The 18,821-nt window shown below is 41.1% G+C and overlaps 1 protein-coding gene across 2 annotated transcripts in view; it reads left to right on the top strand.

The window, feature by feature from the left end:
- LOC119891230 (neurogenic locus notch homolog protein 1-like) overlaps positions 1 to 18,821 on the top strand; it is a 47,111-nt gene that overhangs the window by 9,029 nt on the left and 19,261 nt on the right. For both annotated transcript variants that reach the window (XM_038702621.1, XM_038702620.1), the window contains exons 3-15: positions 5,845 to 6,107; positions 6,239 to 6,577; positions 8,204 to 8,326; positions 8,460 to 8,693; positions 9,591 to 9,746; positions 10,125 to 10,310; positions 11,228 to 11,341; positions 14,599 to 14,712; positions 14,898 to 15,131; positions 15,216 to 15,326; positions 17,477 to 17,669; positions 18,365 to 18,510; positions 18,646 to 18,759. In XM_038702621.1, coding sequence (XP_038558549.1) covers positions 5,845 to 6,107; positions 6,239 to 6,577; positions 8,204 to 8,326; positions 8,460 to 8,693; positions 9,591 to 9,746; positions 10,125 to 10,310; positions 11,228 to 11,341; positions 14,599 to 14,712; positions 14,898 to 15,131; positions 15,216 to 15,326; positions 17,477 to 17,669; positions 18,365 to 18,510; positions 18,646 to 18,759 — 2,327 coding nt within the window. The remainder of the gene's footprint in view (positions 1 to 5,844; positions 6,108 to 6,238; positions 6,578 to 8,203; positions 8,327 to 8,459; positions 8,694 to 9,590; positions 9,747 to 10,124; positions 10,311 to 11,227; positions 11,342 to 14,598; positions 14,713 to 14,897; positions 15,132 to 15,215; positions 15,327 to 17,476; positions 17,670 to 18,364; positions 18,511 to 18,645; positions 18,760 to 18,821) is intronic.

Here is an 18,821-nt window from a genome sequence, read left to right as displayed (position 1 = left end):
TCGAGCCACCGCCCGACCCTGTTATGCATCCCATCAGTGTCGCAGACCTGTTGCCAGGGGCTACTGCGGCAGCAATAGAAGAAGTGAGCGCAGAGGAGAACAATAAGGGCTACTGGGCAGGGATGACAGAAAAGTTAATAACAGTATCGGCCTTACCTCAGATTATTCCACTGCTGTCCTACAGTTAAACGATACCTCCCAAACACCTGATATTTGCTCAGCTTCTGATTTGTGCCTCTCTTTTCATGTCTTCTTTATTTACCCTTCCAGCAGCCCAGTTTACCTGCTGCTGTTGAGATTATCCCACTCGCCAGGCCAGCACATTTCTCTTGTTGAAGCAGCTGCTTTGCTGTGTTTGTTTTGAATACAGCCAAGACTCCATAAAAGAGTTGTTGAATATCTTTTGTTTTACCCCCCTGTTTTATTCGTTTGTGCTCTCATTGAGGCAGTTAAGCTTGATGCCTGTAAAAGCTGTTTTGTGCTGAGCGTGTATTTGGCTGGGTCCAGCTAACTTAAAGAGCAAACTGTTACTATTCTTTGCCTAGCGTGTGCTACTGTTGACTTACTGTTTGCACCTCAGCCAGAGTATGTTTAGATAGTAAGGTTTAGAGGTAAGGGTGCAGGGGCTCTGTTTGTCTTTTAGACCTCGTTGTGAAACGCTGGGCTGATTTGCGAGAGCAGAAACCCGGTTTCAAAGTTTTTTCGAGGGACCATAAAGTGAGGTTTCCACCGAGCCTCGGGTTAAGAATCAGGACAGGAATTTCTTTAGAGTAAACACCAAATTTCCTTCTGAACTGGCAACCCCTTTCTGTTTTTCTCTCTTCGAAAACACAACCAAACCAGTTCCAATTTCCTTTCTTTCAGACTCCTTTGTTTGTCCCACTTGCTTGTGTGTGTTTTGGATTTTAAGCTTTTGTTGTGCCCTACGTTTTCCCTGAAACATCGCAGACCACTAAAATGTAAGTGCAGAGCAGCCTGGAGTAACTTGCTAGGAAGTTTTGGGAGAGTGAGCAGTAGCCAGTTGAGATCCTAATGTGTCTTACAAATGAAAAGAAAAGGGGGTGTAGGAGAAGGAGGGGTGAGAGGGTTTGGAGGGAGAGAAGGTGCACTGAGGGAGTGAGAGGATGCCATTAACCATACAGCTTTCAACAGAGGACGTGAAACCAATAATGAGAAAAAGAGGGAAAAATTCAGGGATGAGCGATATATAATAAATGAAGGTTCAGAGAAAGATTTTCTTTGTAAACAGGGAAGGAGAAAGAGGAGGGGAAGAAGAGGAAAGAGGAGGTGTACGACTGAATACGCCTCGGCCTGTGGTCAACTCTGAATGGGGAGGAAAAACAATGGGCCCACTCATCCTTCGCTCTCTCTCCCTCTCTTTTCTCTTCCTCTCTCACTCTTCATTTCTCTGCTAAGTAGAGGGGGACGTTCAGAAACCAACACTGTAAAAAATGTCCAACTCAAGATGTCCTTTAGTAGTGGCGAGTCTAAAGTAAATATCTGACAATATTTTCAATAACAGCCACACTCATTTTTATTAATTGATTTTATATCATTGTTAATTATTCATTAATAGATAGAACCTCCTTTCTGCCATGAGCAATTCTCAAAATAACAAATTTAGACCAATTCCTAAGCTATTAAGCTTATTTTTTGCAGCGCATGGCCCCTGTCTCTGTCTAGGCTTGACGACAGTAGTAGGATGGGGTGCCATGGAGAGGAAGGAGGCAGAGTGGTGGGATAGGGGATGTAGGAGGCGAGGGGGAGGAGGGGGTGAATAGCCGGGGCAGCAGCTGCTGTCTCCTCATTAACATGCGCACCTGCTCCCTGCGGCCTTTTTCCAGCGAGCTCGTGTGGCGCCTCACGACCTCAGCACCCACCACCGCTGGGACTTAGCTAGACTGGCCTTCTAGCAGCCAGATTTGCTGCCTCTCTCCGCTGACCCCCTCCCTGAACTACACACACAGGACTGGATAAGGATGCTCAGAAAAGAAGAGGAAAAATTTCCAGCTACACCACCAAGTTTTGATGTAAAGATCAGATGAAATCATAAAGTGGAACTAAAACAGAGATCATGTCTGATGCACTTTGTAACTATTCTTTGAAGAAGTACTATTTAAGATTAATCCTATTTGGTAAAATTCTGGTATAATTTATAAGTGTTCAGCATGATACAATCATATTAGTAAAATATTGTGTTCGTATTTTTATTATTGAGGTTCCCTTTTATTGGTTTTTATTCTATTTTTTGTAAGATGTTTTCTTACAAAAGATTAAATGGTCACACCTCTGCTTACATTACAGAACTCCCCATATTACACCGTGCAAGAACTCAGATCATCAAGACTTATGTGTGTCCTGAGATTTTGTTTTTCTCTTGTGTTTGCTGTAAAGTACTTTGGCTCAACTATGTTGAATTTCATAGTAGACATCATCTCTTTAAATCAGGATTGTATGCAAAGACAAAATGTGACAGTTTTGAGGGACATGAAAACTGGATTCTTAACTTTCTGGTACATTTGTGACTGGTTGGTTTGCCTTTCAGACACGTACGTAATCAAAGTATGTTGATTAAAAGGCCTACTGTATCTATGTTACTATTGTTAGTGATTTTTGGAAGATTTTTTCCTTGTGTGAATCAAGGGTCTCATGATACAGGGTGTCATATCAAGGTATCATGCATGTGTGTATGTATGTAACACAGTTCTCTGTGATGATGTGGGCAGAACAGTTTCCCCCGTCGCTTGTCAGACTGAGTACCATTTCGTACAGACCGGACCTTAGCCAGGAGCAGCCTTAAGTCCTACCCCGGCTCTCTTTCTTCTCCTCTGGGTCAGATTGTAAAGCCCTTTGAGGCAAAGTATTGATTGGGCTGTATAATTACTTTACTAATTACTTAGTAATTGGTAATTGTGAGATTTTTTAATTTGCATAGAACTGATTTGACTTTCGGCTTCTAACACCTCTGCTTGTTTGACCTTAATGCTACAATGATCCCAGGCTAAATGACACTTCAAGGTAGCACTCTGCTCTCTACGTGGTGAGATGCCACCACTCACTACTACTGTTTATGCAGCGGGCAGCCTAGCATGTGATGTTTTCTTTTCCTTACCACAGTCCTAAGGCTGCCTAATCCCCTGAGAGGGAGACTCTGTCTAAACACACGCCTGTCCCTACAGAGGGGCCACAGCTCGGTCCCCGTTTATACACACACACACACACATACACACTGGACCCCCTGGGAATGTTTGGGGACATGGTCCTGCCAGCCCCTCAGGGCTAACAGACTTGCTGGCTCTGGTCAGGTATTTGAGAGTGACAGCCGGTTTTAATGTTGTGGGAAGACTGCTTTGATGTCTGCAGGATGTTTTATGCACAATTTTTTTATGCATGAGTGTAAAACACAACAATGTTCCATGAGTACTGTTGTTTGTCAAGTTTGTGCCAAAGAAAACAAGACTCAGACAAAAGATTTGCACACTGTGTTAATAGAAAAAATTGTAATTGTCCTTTGGGCAGGAATTCACTTTGCAGAAATCTTTTATGTTTCTTGACAGAGGTTGTGTGTTTTCCGTTTCATCCTCTTCCCATCCGTTGTCTTCCCATCCGTTATCCGTTGTCTGATGCTAGAGAAAATCCTCTCTGGGGAAGGAAGAATAACGAGCATTGAGGTGGTGGCACGGTGCTTTGAAGTTCCCATAATGTTGGCTTGCAGCTCAAACACTGTAGCATAGATGCTGCCTTGTCCTCAGGATGAATGAGTGCTGACAAAGGGGTCAAAGCGGGCACATTTCAGCCCTGAGAGCTGCTGAAGGGTGCCCTGATGGCGGCTTTTCTTGTGTCTCAACTTTTGGAATGGATGGATTAGGAACAGGAATTCCAAATACGGCAGATTTTTTTTGTTCTGGTCTGCAGTGCGATTGAGTAGTTGCTTTGTTTTTGTAATGACCAAGCCTCCCTGGCCACCCAGCGTTGTTGACAACTGTATTGAATCTCTGGCGGTGATGAATATGAGAATGTGGCGGCAGGGAGGGTCTAATATAGCAGGTCTGAGGTGGTTGGTTTTGGTGTCGGAAAGAGATACAAAAAGGACCTCAATACATTTTGTTATAGCATGAACATTTTTTTGTTTTTGCACTGTCATACCATCAGATTGAACACAGTTGTTAGCAGGAACATTTCAGCTCTAGTCTCAAAGCTGCACAGTTTCACTTGACTGACCATCAGCTACAGTATTGTGTGTGAAAATGCACGCAATGTCCTGTGCATAATCTTCACGCGTAATCTTCCCGTGTGTGTGTGTGTGTGTGTGTGTAAAAGACTGCTGTCTAGGTATGAGTGTGTACATGCTCTGTGTGTGTGGCCCCTTTGTTGAGCCGTGCGTATCCTCAGGGGACACCCTTCAACTCCTCTCATTGTAATTGTAAATGTGTGAATGTGTCCCTGTGATCTGCAGAAGCTCTCTCTCTCTCTCTCTCTCTCTTTCTTTTTCTCTCTCTCTTTCTTTTTCTCTCTCTCTCTCTCTCTCTCTCTCTCTCTCTCTCTCTCTCTCTCTCTCTCTCTCTCTCTCTCTCTCTCTCTCTCTCTGGGAACTTGTTCACCGGGATCTGAGCGGCGTTTATGACTCAAGACAAAACCTGTGAGAAACATCACTGGAGTTTCTGCCCCTCCTTCCTCTGCTTTACAGCCTGAAACACATTGTTCACTGGGGGTGACAGTAGAAAAATGAATGTCTGGTTTAAAACGTGGCTGTCTCTCATGGCTGTGGTGCTGAGTTGTAAAAACAGCAGGAGAGGACTATCTTTTGAGAGAAATGGATAGTTAGTCCTATTGGTAAATACTTTTACCCAAGCAGCTGATTTAGACTTAGTAGCACACAAAGGGAGAATACTTGCTGGTCCGAGGTGTTGTCTTATCCTTGTGAACTCCTCAATCAGGGCTGAGCTGAAAAAAGATTGGATGGATGAAAAGAGTTTTTGGGAATTCCCTTTGACAAATTCCACTCTTTGTAATGGTAATTTTGAATATGAAAAATGAAGGACGGACATTAATTTGTTGAGCAATATATCTTGTCGATAGAAGGTTTTTATTCAATCATTAGTAAATTCATGATGTTTTTTTTAACAATCATTTGTTTCATAATTAATAACTTAAAGGGAAAGTTAGATTTTGGGAGAATTTTAATACTTTTCCTACCTACCCAGAAGCAGGCTGGACAATAAATTGAGTCAAATTACCGACCATATGATTCGCTTTCTGATCTAAATTAATTCTCATTGCAGTTGATATCTAAACATACGTTCAAGTAGTCAGTTCAAAATCCAGAATATCATATATGTCATATTCATATTTAATTAACCTAGACAAGCCTAAAAAAAATAATATAGCATGTTGTATTGATGTAATTTTTTAAAAATGCTTCCTTTAGTTATCAAGATAAATATGACAATTTGTCATGATATGAATTTTGGATCATATCATTTATGAGTCAAATTTAAAAATACCTTATTTTTGTCTTTGTGTACATTTTAAAGGTGTGTTAAATGGTGAGCTGAGGTTTTTTTAACTCACTATACTGATGTACACAATCGACTGTGCAGCGTTAAGTAATTGGGTCAGAGGTTTAATGCAATGCAATGCAATAAAATATGCAATTAACAGCATGTATATACTATTGAGATGATCCGTACTTGAACTCATGAACCAAAGAATTGAGCACAACATTCAGCACACTTGGTTTGGTAGAAAGATAAATTTATCTTCCTCATAGATCCAACCTTCTCATTCCTTACCTGTCAGTAGCTGCAAAAAATATTACTGACCTCTCTACCTGTGTTTTCCCAGGTGCCGGGATGGATACGTAGGAAGCAAGTGCCAGTTTCGTGACCCGTGCACCACCTCGCCATGCATGAACGGTGGCACGTGTCGTGCCGTGTCCAAGGGGAGCACGATGGACTTTAACTGCACCTGCAGACTAGGCTACACCGACCGCCGCTGCCTTACACCCATCAACAATGTGTGTATCAGCTCACCGTGTCGCAATGGAGGCACCTGCGAGCTTGAAAGTCTTGAGACCTTCAAGTGCCACTGCCCGCCTGGATGGTCAGGTAACACACAGCAGTATTATGACAATCGAGCAGTGGTTTCTAACTTGGGAGTTGGTCATAAGACATATCTGAGGTGTCGCAACAGAATATTATTCTGCCTATAGTAGATCATCATTTCTCTTTGCTCTCAGGTAAACTGTGTCAACAAGCCGACCCCTGTGCCTCAAATCCATGTGCCAACGGTGGGCAGTGCTCCGCCATTGAGTCCCACTACATCTGTACCTGCACGCCTTTCTTCTTTGGAAAGACCTGCAAACAGGACATCAATGAGTGTGATGTGAACCCGTCGCCCTGCAAGAATGGTGGGGCGTGCATCAATGACGTCGGTGGCTACAGATGCCAGTGCCCGCAGGAGTATACAGGCAAGAACTGCGAAAGCCGCTACCTTCCCTGCAACCCATCGCCCTGCTATAATGGAGGCACCTGCATCCAGAAGGGAGAGACCAGCTACGAATGCTCCTGTGTGCCAGGTAGCAACATCACACTAAACTCAGGGTTGAAGAGCTACATTACAGGAGGTTTAGAGTCTTTATTGATGTGATGATCTGCTGTTCCATCGTTTAAGGCCTGGTCACGCCAGCATTTAAATCCATGTGAATTTTACAAGTCAAATTCAACTTTGGTGAACTTTGACTCACAGCTTTGCTCTGTTGAGGGAATGGCGAGCAGGACAGTCCAAAATGGAGGAAGCTATTGTAGCTTATTAGCTTTGTGGCAGCATCCACTTTCAACCTCCTCTGTCAGAGTATGAAAGGCTCCACAAAAGAGGAATGGTTTGCAGTTGCTGGTTAAGCGATGATGTCATTTAAGGCAGGGCTGTTCCTGCTTATGTTGTGTCCTCTGTGTGTGTGTGTGTGTGTGTGTGTGTGTTTGTGTGTTTGTGTGTGTACGTGTGTGTGTGTTTCTACTTTGGTGTGTACAGTGTGTGAACAAGTCAGAGCAGGAAGGCATTGGGGCTTATCATAAGGAAATGGTCAAAGGACAACATCCTTTTCACATAGCAGATTGAAGCAAAGCTTGTCGGGACTATAGCCTATAGTCCTACCCACCACCTCATCGCCTCCACACAGACTACCTTTGCCTTGTTTTTGTCTGTTACCACTGAGGACAGAAATGTAATGCATTTGCGTGGCAACTTTCCATACCAACTGTGCAAGCTTACAAACATGGATGTAAACAATGCACAATTGTTTTTACGTAAATGATCATCTTTTCTGATGGAAAGATACAGAGGAAGGTTGACAAAAAACATTTTTTACAAGTAAACTTTGGAAAACATTATGGTTCCTGTTTTTGCTTCTTGTCCTGTAGACAAAACAGTCATATCATGCTTCTGCTAAACATTAAATGCCTCCACTCCTGAACTCCACTCCCTGAAAAATAAAGAAAAAAGAGCTTTACTTTGGGCTGTACGTAATTTCAGCATCCCCAATTCAAGTCCAGGTAAGGCCCCTTGTTGCATGTCATCTCCCTCCATATCATATATTGGCTTATCAAACACCATAGCGTACATGCCGCAATTATGTAACAGCGTGGTCCTCTCGTACTCTCATATATATTCATGTGAAGGTACAGTAGTTGAGGGCAACAAACACTGATTCCCATTTTATTTTGCAGAAATATCTGAAATTCACTTAAATCTTTTATTAGAAACTGATATCAGTCAGCTTTATTAGCTGTATGCCTTGAATGCAGAAGTAAACAAACAGTTATTTAGGAAACCTCTGAATGCTTTTCATAAAGATGACCAAAAAGAATTGATGACTTGTGCTGGTTTTGAATTTCACTTTATATTACCCAGCATGCCACATGTACAGTCCAGCGGTTGACTGTTGTGTAACTGTATAGCAGAGTGGATGTTATTACATGGCGAGGTTGCCACAAACCTCAAAAGGGTACAGCTGCCTTCTTTCTTGGGAGGAAAAAGACAGTTGACCACATTTAACTGCAGAGAAGTTTCACTCCCTTTGTTGTAAATGGGAGCTTGTTGTTTTCAAACCAGGAGAAACAAGTAACTGAAAATCTGAAGCCTCCACTAGCAGACATTACACATTAAAAGAAACAAATTTTTACTTATATTTCTGTCATTGTTTCAGGTTTCACAGGGAAAAACTGTAACCATAACATTGATGACTGTCCAGGTCATGACTGCCAGAATGGAGGGACATGTGTAGATGGAGTCAACACCTACAACTGCCAGTGTAAACCAGAATTTACAGGTTTGTATAGTGATGTTCTACTATAGCGTGTCATTGCTCTTTCTTAGTTAAGAAACTAAAGTTATTATCACTTGAGTTTTTTGGGATGCAAACCAATTTCACTTTAATCTTCTGAGCCCTTGTTCTCCAACAGGTCAGCTGTGCACAGAGGATGTTGATGAATGCCAGCTGATGCCCAACGCCTGCCAAAATGGCGGCACGTGTCACAACATCTACGGCAGCTACCAGTGTGTGTGTGTGAATGGCTGGTCTGGGGACGACTGCAGTGAAAACATAGATGACTGTGCCAGTGCTGCATGCCACCAAGGATCCACCTGTCATGACCGCGTAGCTTCTTTCTACTGCGAATGCCCCCATGGCCGCACAGGTATTTGCATATTTGCATGACAGGAAATGGTTTTATTTAAAAAAAATACAACAATCGTAAAAGTTTAAATTCTATAGATAAGCTCTCTTTCACAAAATGGCATTTTATGGTGGGTGTAAACAAAATGGGAAGTAACAAATTAAAACTAAATTTAAATGTTTCAAACTCAACACCAGTGATTAAGTACTGAGAAAGTGACATTATTAATTGCTGATCTTTGGTTTCTCCTGTGGTTTTGATGTCCTTAGCTGCTCATGTTGGTAAACATGAGTGTGTTTTTTGCTGATGACGCTTTGAAGACACTAATGTGAAGCAGTCCATTACTTTGTTGCAGAGACGTCTTTTTAACCTTTTTTTCTCCTCCTCAAATAAAATTTAATCTTTATCAAAGTAAATACCTGTTGTCATGTGTGCTTATAGTAGTGCATCTGTTGAATACTAGATACTGCACTTTATCAACATCTCTTTCTGTTTAAGCCAGCCTACCTCAACCTATATGTGTCATGTGAAACAAAAAAACTTTGACTTGGAGTCATAAAAGTGACCATTATGTTGCATGGAATTGAGGTACTGAGGTTTTAGAAGATTTGCAGTTCATAAAATCTGCCTAGTAAAGTTCAACAGAGTACTCCACTGATTTAGCATTGCACTCCTATTCATTTTATTTGACTCATGATGGATAGTTTATAAAAAAAAGATCAAAGTTGATGCAGCAGAACCAGAGATATTATTCTACTAGAAGCAGCTAATGTAGCTTTGAGCTACGTGACATCACTTGAGGCAGTACTTGCACAGCTCCCTCTGGAGCTACAAAAGACTTTATGCAGCTTTTCGACATACGCAGTCATACTCCCCAAGACCAGTATCATAAAGTCCATATTCTGTACTGTGTTCCAGGACTGCTGTGCCAGCTGGATGATGCCTGCATCAGCAACCCTTGTCAGAAAGGCTCCAACTGTGACACCAACCCTGTCAATGGAAATCACTTCTGTACCTGCCCATCAGGATACTATGGAGCTTCCTGCGATCAGGATGTTGACGAGTGCTCACTTGGTAAAACTCACATTATTTGACCTGCAAACAATCTGAATGATTGAGGACATATTTAAACGTTTGCTATCTCACTGTGAAGAAAGCTTTTCGACCATCACGCATGCATTCGTAACTCTTTTATACAAGTCACAATACAAGCTCATTCTTTCCTGTTATTATGGGTACTTTGCACCCATAATTGTGCCCATAATTATGAGTAAATAACACCCTCAGGGGTATTATTGCCATAATCACACACAGTCAAGGCTTTTGGTTTGGCTTCGTAAAAAAAACACTAAACCACCCAAATCATCTCATTGTCATATCTTTACAGTCAGATTGCTCCTGGTCCGGCCTGTCAAAGTCAAGGAAAGTAAAAGTTTTAATCTATTTAAACAGGTTCCAACCCATGTGAGCATGCAGGGAAGTGTATAAACACCATGGGGTCGTTCCAGTGTAAGTGCCAACAGGGTTACGTGGGACCGCGCTGCGAGCTGGACATCAACGAGTGCATGTCGAACCCGTGTATGAATGAGGCCACATGCCTGGACCAGATAGGAGACTTCCACTGTATCTGCATGCCAGGTAAGAGAGTTAGTTATTACATCCCTGTTTGACCAGAAAATGTGATATTCAGTGGACCACATTTTGGAGTGACATTTAACACGTTTCACAGCCCTTCATGTTGTCGTTGGGCATGATCACAAACTTTCTTATTGTTAACCTCAAATATAGTGGAAATGACATTTGGTTAGCATAATGTTGCCATATTACAGTAAATGAAGGCTTTTGAACAAGTCACATGGTGCATATTTAGTGCTGAAGTGATTCAATTAATCAGTTAGTCTATCAACTGAAAATAAATCAGCAACAACTCTGATACACACTTAATCATGTAAGCATTTTATAAAGAGGAAAATCCCCAACAAATCAGTTTGTAGCTTCTCAAATGTTAGGATTTGCCGATTGTCTCTATTTTAAATCACTGCCAATTGAAAATCTTTGGGTTTTGAACTGTTGGTCAGAAACAATTAGCTATTTGAAGGTGTCACCTTCTCTGACACTGTATCAACAAAGTAATTTATCTTACAAATAGAGCTTAAACGATTTGTCAATTATTAAAATAATCAGCAACTGTTATCATAATTGATCAATCATAAAAAAAAGTATAAAAGTAGTTTTTCAAGCAAAATTGCCAAACGTCTAGTTGTAGCTTCTCAATATTGAGGAATTTGCTGCTTTTCTTTGTCGTATGTGATAGTAAACCAAATTTGGAGGTGTTGGTTGCACAAAACACAGCATGCATTATGACAGCCATTTTTACTATGATTAATTGATTACAAGAAAATAGTTGCTTATTAAATTCCCTCACCTATTTGTACAGCCAGTGAGTAATTTAAATCTGTTACAGCAGTATATAACAGCAGTGTGAAAATGCTTCTCACTGTGTCTCTGTCTAACCAATCCATCTCCCTCCTGGTCCTCCCTTGCTAATTGGCCAGGTTACGAAGGGGAGTTCTGCGAGATCGATACGGACGAATGTGCCAACAGCCCCTGCCTGAACAACGGCAAGTGTATCGACAAGATCAACGCCTTCCACTGCCAGTGCCCTACAGGTGAGGCTGCCGTACTGCTGCAGAGGAGGGGAAGGGAGAGTGGAGGGGGAGGAGGCGTAGGGCCAGGGGGCACAGAGGTCGATCTTTCTCTCTCTCTCTCTCTCTCTCTCTCTATACCTCGTTCTATATCTATCTCTCAAACCCAGACACACACACACACACACACACACACACACACACACACACACACACACACACAAACACCTTTCTGGACGGGCACTAATCCCAGCCCTGAGGCAGGCTTACGCAGGCCCGGGTAGCCCCAAACGAACGCAGCAGTCGAGGACGAGAGAGAGAAAAAAAAATCTATAGGGAAAGGCTTGAGGAAGTTTGAACTTTTTAAACAAGTTTCTTATCCATTTTACAAAGTGTGATGAGTGAGCAGAAACTTGTGGATCTAAACAAGACTTTTGAATGTGACTGAGAACAAGAGAGAGCTAATAATAGCAGGCAGAGCTACTGTTATGCTAAATAAAACAAAATGTATTAATGAAATGACATTTTCTGTGCTGTGGGGGTAAATGAGGTAGTCGTTTGGTGTATTTTGAGCGCAGCTGGTTGTTTTGCTGCAGCCTTTTTTCCAGAAATGCCATTGAAGTTACACTATTTGGACAAGACATATTGATGTTTTGTTCATGAAGGAAGGGATGAAGGAATGCAATTATTGAATCTTGGATAGAGAGTTAAAGAGAGAAAATAAGAAGGCAAGGAACTATCTTCAAAACTACCCAAATGTGTTGTTTTGTTTTGCATTCTTTCAGTGGGATCATCGAGGTGGAAGTGATTTTTTTTTTTTTCCGTTCTTTCTTTTCGGGGAGGAAAATAGCAAAGCTCCAAGTTGGGTGGATCAAAGGCGGCATGGGTGGAGAGAGGGAGGATTCCTCCTGTTGAGAGAAAAAAGAAAGGAAGAAGGAAAGGCAGAAAGAAAGAAAGAGAGAGAGACATCCCAACAAGGAAGCTTTAGAATTAATAGAGAGGGGGTACAAGAGGGAACACAAGAGCTTAATGCCTAAGAAAACTCTGCGTGTGACAGTGAGAGAGGGTTATGTGAGGAAGAAGCACAAAGTGGTGGTGAAAGTGTTTTTTGGGAGGAAAGATGAAGGGGGGGGGGGGGGGGGTGTTGAGACGCACAGACCGTTATGCTGAAGCAGGAAGGGAGGGGTAAAGGGGAAGGGGTCTTAACCGCCCTGCTTGAGATGTAAATTTGTCCCAGTTGCGAGCCAGGCCCGAAGCGAGGGTCCCCTCTTATTATTTCTGTACATGGAATAGCCATGGAAACCCCACTGAGAGCCATTGAAATGTCTGATTCCAGCAGTCTGGGGATAAATCCCTCATTGGCTGCTGAAGTGCATGATGCGTGTGTGCCCCTGTGCATGCTTGCAATTCTGCTTCATCTTTTGTGTGCGTATGCATATGTGTGCATCTGGGTAAGAAACTCTTTCATAGAGTTTTTCTTCAACCTTTTTATTTCACTCAGGAGTACATTTTGGGGCACTGTAACTGAGCTGTGAAGAAACTTTTGCACTGCATCTTGGCAAAAAAAACACTCTGCTGAGGTTTGTTGCGGCTTCTTGCCCAGGGCTGGAAACTCGCAATGTTGTATACAGGAGAAACTGGTGTTTCTTCTTTATGATGTTGGCTGTTTTGTTTATTGTTGATTCAGTAGTTCATGTGCGGTTCTATTTAATTTGCTGGCGGTGTTTCTTAATGAAATTAAAATAATATAGTCTTTACAAAAAAATTAAATTTTTAGTGCCACTTCCCATTAAGACAGTCACCCTTAATAAAATGTTTATAAGTTTTTACTAATGGTTTATTAATGTACATATTAAAATATACAGACACTCGAGCTAGAAAATATTATAAGGAAGAGAAAGTTGTTAAAATCTGGGTTCTAATGGCTTTAATAATCGTTAATACGTATTTTACTAATGCTTTATAGATTAGTTTTAAGCCATTAATGAAAACAACTTTGGGTTGCCAGTTTGACAACTTGCCTTCTGGAAAAGGGTGGCAGGACCCTCCAAAGGATTTTTTACAACGCGGCTCCCCAGAAAAATGTTTTATAACTGATCGATAAATTCTTTATTTATCATATAAAAGCCATTAGTTATGATTTATAAACCCTTGATAAACGGTGCCTTGTTCTTGCAGTGTTGTAAAAAACAATCCCTTTGGCTGGTGTTTCTGGTCATTTCTCTTTTGTAACAATCCAGTTATAAATAAATGTTGGTAATAGTTCATTAATCAGTTTTTCCCAACCTGGCAACACTAACCTTGCTGTTATTTATAGCTTAAAAGTATTAATAATTAATTTTAGCCAGTAGTTATTTCTTATAACTGCTTTAATCCCTTATTAAAAAGTGGTACCAAATCTTTAGCATTTTTATTGAATAAAACTTTGTATTTTTAAGAGCCCCTGATATTATCTAACCCCTGTATGTATGTGTATGTATGTAAATATGAGTGTCACCGCCAGTCACACATATACTTCCTCACTGGATTAGCTGCCACCGAGTTTTATAAGCAACCAACTGTGTGTTCCTGCGGTGGTGGAGGAAGAGGGTGGAACTTAATCTCTTCATCAACATCATACTAGTTTTGGACTGTACTATCATGTGACAGGGGAGATAACAAGAAAATATCTGAGATGAGAATATCTCCAGGAAAAAGGATAAAGCCCGATGGTTGATTTTGAATGACAAGAAGTTTGAATAGTGGAGTGTCAAAGGTCAAGGTGGTTCTTTTTAGCGGCAGGCAGGGAGTGGGGGGTGGAGAAGAGGTGAAAGCAAGACTGGAGAATGTGCATTGTGATGGAAAAGTTTTGGTTGGACAAAAGAGGCAACGGGCTCAGTTTGGTGTTGCGTTGAGCAGACAGGCCCTCCTTTGTCTCTCACCCCTTGGTCAGAAGGCCTCGCAACTTTCATTCTTCCCTCATTTCTTTCCCTCTCTCCCTCCCCCTGCTTAAAACGAATTGGTTCCCCCACTCTCCCTTCTGCTGCTGGAGTCGTGCTGAAAAGAGGTGAAAGGGAAACTAGGGAGTTAGTAGTGTTGCACAGTTGTTAATTAACATGCAGATTTCTGATTCGTTGAGAGCCCCTTCAGTATGTGCTCAGTATTATGAGTGGGACTGGTTTGAAATGTTGAGAACACAGTAGCCATGTCTGTACACACACACACACAGACATGCAGACAAACACACACACACACCTTCATGCTGACATGCACACTGTAACACTCTTTATTTGTTTTTCCAGGCTTCACTGGGAACCTTTGCCAGATAGACATTGACGAGTGTGCCAGCACGCCATGCAAAAACGGCGCCAAGTGCACAGATGGACCCAACAAGTACACCTGCGATTGCACTGAAGGTATACAAGTTTTGACAACAGTAGAAAAGGTTTAACAAAAGCTGAAATTATAGAGAAGAAACTTTTACGACCCGCCGAAAAGGAAGTGGAATGTTTGGAATTGTAGAAAGATAACAAACCAGTGAAATACACCCTAACAAGTTAATAAAAATGAGAACATAACTTCATAATAACTCTTTTGCCAGGCTACACTGGGAAGCACTGTGAGACGGACATCAATGAGTGTTATTCTGACCCGTGCCACTATGGTACCTGCATTGACGGTCTGGCCTCATTCAGCTGCCACTGCAACCCTGGATACACTGGTCGGCTGTGTGAGACCAACATCAACGAGTGTCTGAGCCAGCCGTGCAGGAACGGAGGCACCTGCCAGGACCGAGAGAACGCCTACATCTGCAGCTGCCCCAAGGGCACCACAGGTAACCACCACTCACATTTAAATACAGATGCAAACATAACTTTTTTCAGACATTCAAGGTTACTGAAAGCAATTTTTCTGACAGGAATCAACTGTGAAATCAACATTGACGACTGCAAGAGCAGTCCCTGTGACTATGGGACCTGCATTGACAAGATCAATGGCTACGAGTGTGCCTGTGAACCTGGCTACACAGGTAAGTACACAGAGCATTTGTCATATTATTGCTCAGTCTTGAAGTGTGTGGCTTTTATATGGCAGTTGATTTAGCTCAACCTCTTTGCAAAAGCAAAAAATCAAGAGTAGAGCAGAATGTTTGGAATTGTATGAAGAGAACAAACATTTATACAGATATATCAAATTTCAAGAAACATGACCAGACGTGTATACATAACCTTAAACAACAAGCACATACCAACAAATATAATCAGAGACTATCACAGAGAGAGTTTTGAGTATCAATGAAAAAAATATAGCTATTTTGCAATTTTTTTATTTCTGAATGACGAGACGACTTTGCAATCTTCTCTCAAATCAAATCAAATAAATCAATCATTATTGTCATGAATATTTGCTAGTTTTATTATTGCCAAAACTAAATGACGTATTACTGAATGTTAGTTTTTTAACAAGAAGGAAAAAAATTTGAATAGATAAATAATTAATAATAAACAATAAACAACAATTACTTCAACCAGCACAATCCTTTAGAACAGAAACACAAAATGATCAACAAAAGAGGAGACTTGGCTAATTTGACTTGGCTATTTTTGTAGCCTAGTTAGTTATTTTGCTGCTGCGCCCTAAGAGGGAAAGTTATCCTTGTTACTGTGTTAGAGGTGACTCTCTCTCTCTCTCTCAAACTATTGAATCATTGTAGCCCTTCAATTTTCAGAATGGCTCTCTGCGACAGTAAATTGTATTTAAGCCATCTCAGGTGACCAGTGGACAAAATGAGTGTTTAAGGTGCAGGATTGGAGGACCGAACGTATGGACGGAGGTGTGTGTGTCTAGGGAGGGAGGGTGGCAGATGGCGAACGAGAGTATTCACTCCTCTGAGGCTCGACCGGTGTCACTTTCCAGCTCCACCCTGTCCCCAACCTGCTGCTGTTAGGACACGCAAGCTACCCTTCCATACAAAGAGAGGAACCACACATACACTGGCACACAGAGTCACCTGGGGTTTGAGCAGGAGAAAAGATTCCCTGAAAGATTCCTGAAAGTTGAGCTTTTAAAAGCTTGGAATCTGGCCCCTGCTTTAAAGCTAAATGGGCTGCCTTTATGTTATGTGTGGCACCAGGCTGAATGGCATCACCACTTCAAGTGACCGACAAAGAGGGACTTAAAACCCCTCATGTTTCTAGAAATTGATACATTCACTGCACTGAGAAATAGACTTCATTGTCTAGAGGTCTTGTCTGTTGGTGTGTGAGTTGGCGTTGTGTATTTGAAATAATACTTCAGATGGAGTGTGTAATTGTCCTGTTGACAGGTGTTGCTGAAATGGTTTCAGTTATTTCCAAGCCACTTCACTTTTTATACATCAATAAACACATTATGTGATGTGACGGCAGACTTAGATGAGAAGATAAATACTTTCATATCTTTCCATTACCTATGAGGCTAAAGCCAGGAGGCGCTTAGCGTACCTTAGCATAAAGACTTGAAACAGCTAGCCTGACTAGGTAAAAAATACAGTCATGCTGTTTAAGTGGGGTTAGGTGCAAGACTATTTCTTGGCCAGGAGGAATTACTTCCTACCTGGCAAGACAAGAAGTCAATGCACCTGGCCAAGAAATAGTCCTGCAAATATCCTCCCATATAAACATGCCTTGTTGTTTTTACACTTTGTTTTTTTGTATGGATTACACTAACAAGATGCAATGTGTTGATTAGTGAGCTTTACACTGCAAAAACTAAAATCTAAGTAAGATTAATTATCTTAATTGAAGGCAAAATATACTTGTTTTTGTCTGACAAGATATTTCTTCTTACGAGGTGGCTTTTATGTTAGAGAATTTCACTTGTTTCAAGTTTTTTTGTCCTTTAATAGCAAGTGAAAAATTCTTGTTCTGTTGGCAGATAATTTTAATTTTTAATGCTTTTTTCCCTTGTTTTTGTGATCTCACTTTTTGCAGTGTAGAAGTGCTATTAAGTGGATTTTATTACTTTTGGACAAAGCCAGGTTAGCTGGTTCCCCCTGTTTTCAGTCTTAATGATAAGCTTAGCCAGTCATATTTAGTTTACAGTGGTCTCAATCTTCTTCTCTAACTTTTGGCAAGAAAGCAAATAAGCGTATTTCCCAAAATGGAGAACCATTGCTTTAAGACTACGCTTTTCTTTTAGGTACCATGTGTAACATCAACATCGACGAGTGTGCCATCAACCCTTGCCACAATGGCGGCACCTGTATTGATGGCATCAACAGCTTCACCTGCGTGTGTCCAGAAGGTTACCATGATGCCACTTGCTTCTCCCAGGTCAACGAGTGCTTCAGCAATCCCTGCATCCACGGTCACTGTGATGACAAGATCAATGGGTGAGCCAGTCTACAAGCTGATCCAAGACGTTCAATTTTATGCTACCGTGTGTGTCACTAAATTACACACTGTATCATCTTTTGAATGCATTAAAAAAGGATTGATTTAAAATAAACTGTAAAACATCTTTCAACCCAAATAAAAGCATCAGTACAATACATTTATGTGTTGGTTGTGTATTATTTTTATTCCAAATTTAGTAAATATTTTTGAGGATGTAATGAAAAAAATAAATATCTAATAAGAAACATTTGATACATTTAGTTTACTGAAATATCTACCCAAAGTTTCAAACATTAGCCACAGGTCATACTAGAGCAAGAAGTATGCTTATTTGCTTTCTTGCCAAGAGTAGGATGAGAACTTCAATACCACTCACATATCTGTCCCTTAAATATAATGCTAGTATAAAGATTGGAAACAGGGGGAAATGATTATACTGACTTTTAGACATGTAAAGTAGGTGGATTTAAAAAAAAATATCTTTGGACAGACGAAGATTTGAGTGGTATCAATCTTTTATCTAACTCTCAGCAAGAAAGTGAATAAGCTTATATCCCAAAATGTTAAACTATTCTTTTAACAAAAGAAGGAAAAACTTCTAACATCTAACTATCCAACAGACGTCTGTCAGATTGAATGTAACTGCAGAGATTTATTACTGAGAGATTTTCCCAAATATTTTCCCTAACAGCTATAAATGCCTGTGTGATTCTGGCTGGAGTGGTGAAAACTGTGACATCAACAACAATGAGTGTGAATCCAACCCATGTATGAATGGAGGAACCTGCAAGGACATGACCAGCGGATATGTTTGCACCTGTCTAATGGGTTTCACCGGTCAGTATTTGTGTTGTTGTGTGAATGCACGTGTTTTGGCTTGTCATCCAAGCCACACTTACCTCCATGCCACTTGACTGTTGACCTTCAATTTAAACTGAATTGTGTGTGATATATTGTCCACTCTAACTGCAGGCCCAAACTGCCAGACCAACATCAATGAATGTGCCTCCAACCCCTGCCTCAACCAAGGGACGTGCATTGACGATGTCGCAGGCTACAAGTGCAACTGCATCCTGCCTTACACGGGTATGAAAATATTATTGAAAATATTTGATATGCCTATGTGTTGGCCTGGTGTTCTGGTATTT

Source organism: Micropterus salmoides, unplaced genomic scaffold (genome assembly GCF_014851395.1).
Source record: "Micropterus salmoides isolate LMB-PRFRI ecotype aquatic unplaced genomic scaffold, ASM1485139v1 Ms_hic_scaffold_7, whole genome shotgun sequence".
Lineage (NCBI taxonomy): Eukaryota > Metazoa > Chordata > Actinopteri > Centrarchiformes > Centrarchidae > Micropterus > Micropterus salmoides.
This window is presented reverse-complemented; position numbering and strand designations above follow the sequence as displayed.